Genomic DNA, 10446 nt, shown 5'->3' with positions numbered 1-10446 from the left:
AAAAGTGACTTTACACCCTCCAAATTTACATCCCCCCACTGTGGATGCTCTTAAATTCCTAAATGATCTCCGATCAGGCTTCATCTTTCCTCTCCCCTTCCACGGAAAGGTATCGCTTCCTCTCCTTTTGAATATCGGCAACCCCATCGTATGGATATTACAAGAGATATTTCGGTAATATCAGACATATTTAAAACCTTGGGTCTAAATAAGGACCTGAATGATGAACGATTCAGATCATGAACTCACATTGTGGATTGGTTCTAAACGAATGGTTAGCACTGTTGTAATTCACTTCGATGGCTAGCTAGCGCTTGAGCATGTGCTCAAGTATATATAGAATAAATTAATGAAAGCACTACTTTTACAGCTATCTGAAGACCCAGCTAGTCTCCAATATTATGCAAACCTAATCCAAACCCAGAAATAGGGACTGCATGATCAGTTATTGAAGACGTGCAATAACATTCTAGACCCTTCTCAGTATAATGTACAAGTGCACTGGAAAAAACAAACGTAGATTGCTTAATTTACATCAGCTCTAAAACTTGGAACTAGGCATGTACAGGATGTTTCCATAGACTCAATCGGAGGTTCACCATCGCGTTTGTAGAGTGCTCCATGTAGAGTGATAGGAACCATGTCCCGTTTCATCGCAAAACTTAAATAGCAGAGACATTTTTATTCAAAACAAATAGATCCCATCTGCTAAATATTGCTATATATCCATACATGAAACAGATGCACTCGTCTCTATGATTATATAACTTTACAAATGGATATAAAAGAATTGGTGCTCTTAAAACATGGAGAGAAACAATAAAAAATTTCCTCCTAGGATATATGACTATGGACAAGAAAGAGGGGAGGAAAACCTTATGGTGGGTCGGGGAAAACTTTCTCCAAGAAATTGATGAAACGTTTAGCGTAGAGCTTGGGTTCAACAGCAGAAATGGATTGAGGGTCAAACTGCAATGATTTGTATGCATGCTCAACTTTCTTTTTCACATTGTACTCCTGCAATATATCAATTATGCCCATATAGAGAACCACGTCGTAAAATTCAAAAAGTTCGACCTCTGTTGAATCGACCTCATCCTGCAGAAGCTTAAGATTGGCATGTGCTGGCATATTTACTCCTAATTGCACCCTTAACCTGAGAAAAGAGCAACTGACAGTGACTATGTGCTGCTCAATGACAAAACCTATCATTTATCAGTGTTCCCGACGTTGCAAAAATCAAGGCACAGAGTGACAAGAATTGCAGAAATAAAATATAGGTGGAAAAGTAAATTTCTTCACTTTGATATTATATTGAATATTTTGAGTTACAGAATTGAAACTATAATGCAAATTAATTTTAGCTGATTTATTTAACTAAGTTAGAAGTTGTTCATTGGTTATCATTACGAAGTAATTCATTTTATAAAAGTCCAGCAAACTCGGCCATTTCTGCTTTTTTCTAGTTCCAATGGTTTCAATGCTGTTGGAACAACTACTACACATCATAGGAATATAATCAAAAAGGAAAAACTAAGAGTAGGAATATTGAATTCTTACATCCAAACAGAAGCTGCATCTAATAAAAAGCCAATTCACTAAGCCAGATCAAAAAAAATTTGCTCTCTAATCCAACAACAGTTTTGAAGCTATTAAGTTCTATGGTATTGGTAATCTAGTTAGCACTGCATCTCAGATGCGATACTAACATAAGCATAACTGAGCACATCAGATAACAGCTAATTAGTAGGTTAGGCTGTATAATATAATTTTTTTTTCAGAGTTTGTCATTCCACACATACCAAGGTAACATGATATCCAAATGCACATGGCGCAAAAGTTCAAAGTGTAAAAAATAAGCGCAAAAGCACAAATTATAGAAGCTACCTTCCTGTACCAGGGAGTAAAAGATCAACTTCTTTGTCACCAAGAGAATATGCTTTCAACGTACTTCCTCTGATGTGAGGACCTGGTGCAGTACTGACAGAGCCAGGTTCATGAGTTACCAGTAGAAGGCCTTTGGGAGGAATCAAAAGCTCACCTTGTGAAGAAGTCACACCTGATCAAATTGGAATAAGTTGAAATATACAATACTTCAAATATGAGCAAAGAAAGGAATCCCAAAAAGTAACCAAATAGATTTCAGAAAAATACAGTGTTTCAGAAGCATGCACAAAAACATGGAGGTGCACATGCATATAGCTAACTCCAATTATAGTTATGAGATTGACTGATAATCCAAATAAGCAGCCTCAGACATGCATATACTGATGCAATTATCTCCTGCTTTATTTACTAGATCAGAATATTCTTCTACACTTCTGTCAAGTCAGCGTGGTAAATAATAGGAGGAATTATCCCTCTTTTTTCTCAGTCTATATACATATATGATATGGTTTTCCAAACCGATACCATACAATTCTATTATTTGGCATTCAATAGATTACAAGTTTTTTTGGACCAAGATCAACTTGTTGATAAGAGTACCATCCAAGGAGGTTTGTGTTTCTTGCAGGGTTATAAGAGCTTGAATGTGAAAATCCTTTCTTTTCCTATGTACACATTGAAAAAGGACTTTCGAAAATTGCTTTACTCCAATATCAGGAATATCAACATAGTGCTTGGGCTGTCTTGGTAGACTGTGCAATGGATTATTCCAACTGAGCTGGCTACTTTTTGAATTTCTGCTGATGTTCATATTATTTTTACTTAAAAAGAAAGAGTAATGCTTCATTTAATAAAGATCTACAAAGATAGAGGGAGGTGAAGATGGGAATTTGGCTCCTGTTAGGGGCAAACTGGCTGGAGAAAGAGGAAACACTGTCTTAGGTTATGCAGCTGAGCTGGCTGGAGAAGAACCAAGAACGAAAAGATCAGTTAACCTGAGTTGGCCATTTATGAATTGACGCTGCTGCTTATATTAGTTTTATGGAAGAGGAAAGTGTAATCCTAGCATTTTATTCATATCTGCAAAGGATAAAGGGAGGTGAAGAAGGGAATTGGGTTGGTGTTAGAAGCAAATTAGCTGGAGGAAAGGTGCCCCAGTCTCCGTCATGTTCATTATGTTTCTTTACTGTTTCTTCATGCTTCAAGTGTGTGCCATTTCTAAGTTATGAAAATTACTTAACTGTATCCACCAAAAGCCAGCTCATTCAGTCTTGGGGTTTTAGCTCCAAAAACAACAATCAGAAGAGGTGTTCAACTGTGAACCCTCATTCTTACAAGTCTGCGCTTGTGTTTGGGTTGCACACAAAATGTCGACCAATACTACGGTCAGTTGGTCAAAAATGTAAAGACTCATGAGAACTAGGCTGCTTATTGAGTTGTTAATAAAATTTGTCGGGTTTTCTTTTCATAGAGTCCTTTTTTGTATTTAGTCCGAGTGCATGATATTACTGTGACCAACCTGTGTAGTGTGTGTTTTAGAGTGACTCGTGTGAGGAGGCAGTATGCACAAAACTGTACTGGATATTTGTGTTGCTGGCTAAAGAAATCATTAATCAGAAAACTATTCATATCACTAAATGCGGAAGATATCAGAAAAAAGTGAGTAAATTAAATATGTAAAAAAAATTACAAGTTCATTTTAAAGGTATTTGAATCAGAAAGAGATGCCTACCATCACCAGTAGCTAAATTCTCATGATTGTGCATTGTACCAGGAGGTTGTGAAATTGCCTTGAGATTCTCAGGAACTATAAAATGTAGACCCAATAGAAGGCTATAATCGATTATTTGCTGAGATTGTAAGAACATGCAGTCTAGTGATATTTGTCTGCAAAATGAAGAGGAAGAAAAGTTCCTACAGATTATTAAAATGTGGAAGAGCTTACTCAGGAATTTTTCTTTTTCCGATTCAAAAATAATCGATAAGCAGCAAGCTTATGCTATAAGATGTGAACACACCATGTATTACTGTAAATATATATCGTACTACTAAGACTTCACAAAGAAGTTCAAGCATTTTGTTACCAAAATAATAAAATGGTACTGATAAGTAGTGTTTTAAATGAAAAACAACAATAAAAATTGCAGAAACAGAGAAAACAAAAATTCTTATCTCAAATCCATTTTGATCGGAAATCTAAAAATCACCTTAAAACTCCTCATTTAATAAGATCTTGTGAAGTTATTTAGGATGTTGCACTTGCGGTCAAAAGATATCAGGACGGAGAAAAACAAAACAAAACCAGTAGCATTTGGTATACATTTTTACATCAAATTTGCCGTCTTCAGTTAAACTAGGCCAAGCACCTTCCCCACTACACTATACAACAGCAAAAATAAATAAACTAATCAACTATGGAAGATTTCAAAGCATTGTTAACTTACAAATCAACCAGGGAAAGAAAGTGATTTCCAAGGATTACACAGTTCCCATGTACCAAGGTGAATGATTCATATTTAGGGTTGAGGTTGGAAAATCTCTTCAACTCGCTTCGCTCTTTCCTCAAGGCAAGCTTTGCATGTCAGAATCCAAAGATCCAGATGCAGAGGACTAGAAGGAGAAACTAGTGCAGGACATATATCTATAAGGGTAGCCTACCACATAGAAACTTTCACCAACCCTCCCAAATAATTCTGAAGTATTCTTACCAAAGTTTAGCTAGTTTTGAAATCAAATCACTATTTCAGAAGATTTTTGGAGTTGGCATCTCCATAATGTAAGTCCGTTAAATGCTCTTGGAAGTAGCTTTGGAGAACTAGAGTGTCACAGCTAACTCAGGACTGAGTATATTATATTGCAGAAGTTTCATCACCTTCTGACCAATTAAGTTATCCCAGTAAGATGCTTAGGCAATGAAAAACCAGAATTTCACAGTTAACACATTATATATGGAATTGAAGTAACTTTCAAAAACAAATTATTTGATTATAAAAGAAAGTTGATGAAAAATGGTACTTTCTTAAGCATTGTGATATGAAACCATTCTTTACCCAATAAAAATATAATGAAAAACTGGTTATATTGGCATCGCAACGAAAATAAATTCAGAAAGTACTTACTTAAAAAGGGATTCTCGCAATAACTTGTCCATATGAAATTCAAATTTCAGATCAAGATCTTTCAATGTGGTATTCTCATCAATTTTATCTTTATTTGTAGATCTTCCAATAGATGAACCCTTCAAATCATAACGGCGATGAATTCGTAATTCAGTGCAAAACATATTCCCCATGACCATAAAGCGTACCTGGAAACAATGCATTTAGAAGACATCACACAAATCAAAGGTGACAAGCAAGGCAGAACTGAAACTAGGGCAATCTGAGAGAGTGATAATTAGCTAGATACCTTTTTTCCACCTTTTAATGTTATCCGATGGAGCCCAAAAATTTTTGTTATGAGAGTGTTTTCATGTTCTCCTACATGACAATAATAGCTAGGCAGCATCTTGAGCAGAACCTATATAAGAAGGGGAAAAATAAAATGATTCATAACTCATTTCAACATCCTTCAGGGAAAAACAGCTAAGTCCTCATATAGAATTAATTGATAAGTTCAAGAAGCAAAAAGAATATAAAGATCAAACAAATGCAACACTGATAACTCTGTAACTCAGCTAGGAGAAGCCTTAAATGGACCACTCATTTGTCTTTCAGGGTTGAAAACAATTAGACATGAATTTAATCATTTTTTTTTAGAATTTTCAATTAGAACGATAATATCAAATTTTATGAATTTCAACTATTTAAAAGGACATGAAAGGGAGCTGGAGTAAATAGAATGTAAACCCTATAAAATTGATAATAATAAAAAACTAAGAATCTAGTTTCAAGGTTCAAAATAAAAAGAGTAAGAGAACTGCTACGTTAATTCAATAAAACAAGTAAATTGTTTGGCCTGCCAGGAGTTTTGAGCACAAAGAAATAATTATGTATATATAGCACAGAAGTTTGCACTTCAAACCTTCAGTTCAGTTTTTCTTAAAGTCTTAATCACAAATCTATCATCATGAGAAAGATAGAAGATACTGCCACTTTTTCCTGGAGAAGAAAGCTCTCTTAAGCCATCATCACCACAAATGGACATCATGTATTCTGCTGCATCTAATTTGAACATTTCCCTTAAATTCCTGAAATATAACACATTTTAATTAGGCAGAAAGAGATTCAACTGCTTATTTGCATAGGATACATCAGAAGCATAAACTTGCAAGGTTACAATGTGTATACATTTTATCCTACAATGTATATGATTAAGCCATGTATATATAAACAAAAATGATATACCCGAATATTAAAAGAACTAGTCATTTTTAAAGTTCTATTTCTACACAAATATTGCAGTTACGGAGGATAATCATGTAAGATGCAGGTACAACAAGCACATTAACATATGCATCACCAAATATGATAAGAGATGAGTTAAAAAATGAAAAGAAGAGATAATATAGACACACACACACACACATATATATATATATTACAGAAAAATATGTAGGAGAAGCACAGAAGGTAGTTAAGTTACATTTATAAAGATAGAAATGTTGAGAGAATAACTATTGCAATCTGTTGTGAACAACTTATACTTTTTATCTGTATCACCGAAAACTTCAAATATCAAGTTTCATACATTAGTTTCTTTTCCAAAAACACAAAGTTTGATTGATCAACCAAAAAAAAACTGAGGGCATACTCTATTTCTTATGATGGAAGAAAGATAACAAATCAGAGTTTAGGATTTCCCTTTATTGAGACACATATGCAGACCAATATGCACTCTTAAGAAACCAAACAACCCCAAATGCATGATGCTCATTGTGTCACTCACTTTCACAGGTTAGACAATGCACATAAGACAACTATTACCTGAAGACCATAGGGCAATAATCTTTCCAATAGAAATCAACTGAATAATGCGGAGGTGTAAACTGAGAACCCTTTCTAGGAAAATACATCCTTATTCTAGCTCGATCTCCAAAATCAGAAGATCGAACTTCACGTACAGGAACTGGTGTGATCTTCCCAACAGTGTACCTGTGAGCTTCAAACAGAATATTTAGCAAGTATAAAAAAACATCCTATAAAAACATTGAGTTTAGCAGAAAACAGACCCAACTAAATTGAGATTTGATTTGGGAGTTCAAACTTATATCCAATTATGATATATATATATATATATATATATATATATGTATGTATGTATGTACATCCAAAGAAGTCAAATCAGAGAGTTATGGTCCCTCCAATACAAAAAAAGCACACATGAAATACCCCAAAAAGACCTTTTTTTTACTTCCTTTTTTAAGGGTGATCAACTAGAGTTCGGCTGCACCATGACCAAAACTCACTGACTGCCAGAAAGAATAAGCAAAGAGGAAAAGACATGGCACAATCAAGGTACCTGGAGAGCATTTAAATGAGTTAACAAATTACTGGCAGCCAAGGGTATATGCAATCCAATGTTCCAACAAGCCAATATGTTTAATTTCCAATACTCAGACATCGGGTAAAATATTAAGAGGTCAGTTTTCTGACACAGTAGTATTAATAATTTGAGACTACAAAGATGTGGGTAAAGGAATTTACCTGATACCAAGTTGCAAATTAAGCATTAAATAGTAGCTCCTACTATGGGCTCCAAAAATGTCAATACATGACCTCTTTTCTTGCATCACTGCAATTTTATTTCGTTGTTTACTTTTCCGTGATATCTCTGTATGATTACTAGCTCTCTCTTTAATCAACACCCCTTGCATGTATTCTCTCTCGTAAACTGAACTGTTATCCTGTGCCTCAGGTTGACCTTCCTCAGAGGCATGGGACAATGTGCATAAGGAATCGTAACGTATAAACTCTCGAGAAGGATCACAATGGGTCCAATTTTTATCTAATGACATAGCCTTGTGTGATATACGACTTGAATTTCTTAAAAGTCCACTAAAAGATAATTTCTCTGAAAAACTGCGCTTAACACTTGGTTGAGCCCTGCTTTCCTCTGAATTTAGTAACCCAGACAAACTTGTTCCGTCATTGCAATAATCTAGAGAGCTGCACCACTTCTTTAAGGAAGGATGTTTAGTTCCCACGGGATAAAAGGTTCCTTTTCCATCCTTTAAGCCCCGACTCCATGTTCCAAAATAATATCCCCCATCTGCAAACCTATAAACTCCAGACCCATCTCTTAACCCATTCAACCAAAAGCCATTGAAAAGATCACCATTTGCCCATTTCATGATCCCTCTACCACACATTTTCCCACCTTTCCAACTCCCAATATATGCATTCCCACTATTCCACGAATACCTACCACTACCTTCATGTACTCCTTCCTTCCATGATCCTTCATAAATATCTGAATTACAATACTGTTTTTTTCCCATCCCATGCTGAATATTCATCCTCCACGAACCCTGGTAAAAAGAACCATCACATCCAGTAAAGATGCCATAACCATGAAGGTAACCACCAGAGAAATCACCTGAATATTGCGCTCCCGATGTCCAAATTAGCTTCCCTTTGCCTGTCATTTTTCCTTCTTCCCAATCACCCTCATAGGCTGTTCCATCAGACCATGTGTAGTTACCATTACCATGAGGCAGAATTCCCTTAAAATTTCCAATATAGACATCTCTATTTGAGAAGGCTTTCTCGCTGAGCCAAAAATAAAGAGAAGAAAAGGATATTATTTATAAAATATGGTTCATATAAGAGATGAGAGGAGAGAGTGATAGGAGAGAGACAGAGATATGCTGAGAATCATTACCTTACTGTGTACTCCATAATAGCATATAATAATTAATTTAGCTGTCCCGGATATTGTTCACAAACTTCATCTCGTACAGGCTTTCTAACTATAGACAGGTCACTATTCAATCACCTTCGCCACCTACAGTAAAAGCAGCAAGTGGATTTTGAGACTCAGTATATAGAGTGTATCCCTCACATAAATAATCAAATGTCATCAGAACAGTGAACTGACTAAAATACAATCACATTTCACATTTTGTGTTGCCAAAAAGAGAAAAGCTAGTGGTTATGGAATTCTGATCACTTCTGCCAGGACAAAAAGATGCACGATCCTTTTAGGTTATCACACATTGGTATATGGTTGTCAATCATGTGGGAATTGATTACAGATAAAAAATAAAATTAAAAATTGTACAAAGCAAAAAGAAAGCATCATTTTTATAATCCTTGTTCTAAATTCTAATGCATTCTGATTTCTGGTAGAAGGTTCAACATATTAGTTCAATTCTTATATTTGTCTTAAATTAAAAGCTTACAATGCTGAATTACATAACCTTTCATAGCTTGTAGGTTGCAGAAAGGAAGCTCAAAAGTCCATAAATTTATCAGTCAACAAGGCCAAAGAAAAACAACTGAGATACCACAAATCCAATTCCAAACCTCTTCAACCCAACAAACCCCCCATTACACCGATGTAAAAGTATTGTTTTATTAGAAATTTCAAACTTCAAGATAAAATTTTAGAAAACCCAACAATGGCCAACCATTTTAATCATCTAATTCCAAACTAAAATCATAGATATTATATCTTGCTTGGCACATCACCACATGACTTCATGTGGACAAAAAGGAAACGAAACACGCTACCAATAAAACGCAACTTCTTAATTGACAGGTAGATTCCCCAACCAAATCTTCCAATTGGTTTCGAAATGAACACTAGTAGCAGCACGTATTGATTGTACAGGAACAGATCCTACATTAATTTACAAAATGCTAGAACCTGAATCATAAGCTACTACTACTTGCCCAAACCATAAATTATACAGCTAACCATTTTCTCATCCACAGTAATCTCATAACTGGAAAATGATGTTGTAGTTAATCAGATCATGATTTTGAAACTTGTCAAATGTTCTCCAATAATCAACTTCAAGCAAAGTGGGAATTTTCAGGCTTTATGGGCATACTGCTTTATGCTTATCAAATGATTTCTACAACAATTTGATTTCAGTGAAACTCCTATTACTACTAGACCAGAAAAGTAAAAGACACACTAAGCAGAACCTGAGAAATTGAAGCTCTAAGCAATAATTTTTATAATATTATCAGCAAATTGATCAAAATATACACACACACACATATATATATATATAAGTAATTATTTGAATGAGAAACAACATGAGCTCACCTGGGCTTGGATGTAAAAGTGAAAAAAACCAATCCCTCTCTCCAAACTTCCAAAGAGACCTCAAAACAGAGCCAAATTCTCAATGAACTGAGTTTCAAGAAAATAAACGGTAAACAAAAGAATCCCAGGAACTCTCAGAGCCAAAAAACTCAGACCCTCCACTTGAATTGACACTTCACCACCAATCTCTCCCTCACTGATTGAGAAACAACTGATCATTCGGTTTAAAGTTGTTTTCCCATTTTCTGAATTTTTTTTTTTCTTTCTTCAGGAAAAGGGGAAAAACAGAACACAAACAATTCAACAGAGCCTTGATTTCGCTGTTCAGGAATATTGACACGT

The 10446-nt window shown here is 35.1% G+C and overlaps 1 protein-coding gene across 2 annotated transcripts; it reads right to left on the bottom strand.

Annotated features, from left to right (window-relative positions):
* Positions 1 to 648: 648 nt before the first annotated feature.
* Positions 649 to 10403, bottom strand: LOC103319080 (phosphatidylinositol 4-phosphate 5-kinase 8-like). 2 transcript variants are annotated; one of them, XM_008220572.3, is made up of 10 exons: positions 10105 to 10403; positions 8710 to 8832; positions 7533 to 8597; positions 6813 to 6980; positions 5911 to 6076; positions 5296 to 5406; positions 5007 to 5194; positions 3620 to 3774; positions 1888 to 2059; positions 649 to 1156 (listed from the first exon to the last, which is right to left on the bottom strand). In XM_008220572.3, exons 2-10 carry the CDS (start codon positions 8724 to 8726, stop codon positions 877 to 879), a joined length of 2322 nt encoding a protein of 773 aa, XP_008218794.2. In that variant the 5' UTR covers positions 8727 to 8832; positions 10105 to 10403; the 3' UTR covers positions 649 to 876. The 2 variants fall into 2 exon arrangements, with proteins under 2 accessions (XP_008218794.2, XP_088902108.1); XM_089045982.1 differs by lacking the exons at positions 8710 to 8832; positions 10105 to 10403 and having other exon boundaries at positions 7533 to 8356; positions 8425 to 8566.
* Between the last annotated feature and the right edge of the window lie 43 nt (positions 10404 to 10446).

This window comes from Prunus mume, linkage group LG2 (assembly GCF_029339155.1).
Source record: "Prunus mume cultivar Tortuosa linkage group LG2, ASM2933915v1, whole genome shotgun sequence".
NCBI classification, from domain to species: Eukaryota; Viridiplantae; Streptophyta; class Magnoliopsida; order Rosales; family Rosaceae; genus Prunus; species Prunus mume.
The sequence above is the reverse complement of the archived record's forward strand: the minus strand, read 5'-3'. Positions and strand labels throughout refer to the sequence as shown.

Excerpts from the sequence above, each read along its gene's own strand:
- LOC103319080 (XM_008220572.3), bottom strand. Across the intron at positions 6,981-7,532 it reads AATTTGCAACTTGGTATCAG|GTACACTGTTGGGAAGATCA; the intron begins GTAAATTCCTTT and ends TGAAGCTCACAG. Across the intron at positions 5,195-5,295 it reads CATTAAAAGGTGGAAAAAAG|GTACGCTTTATGGTCATGGG; the intron begins GTATCTAGCTAA and ends CATTGTTTCCAG.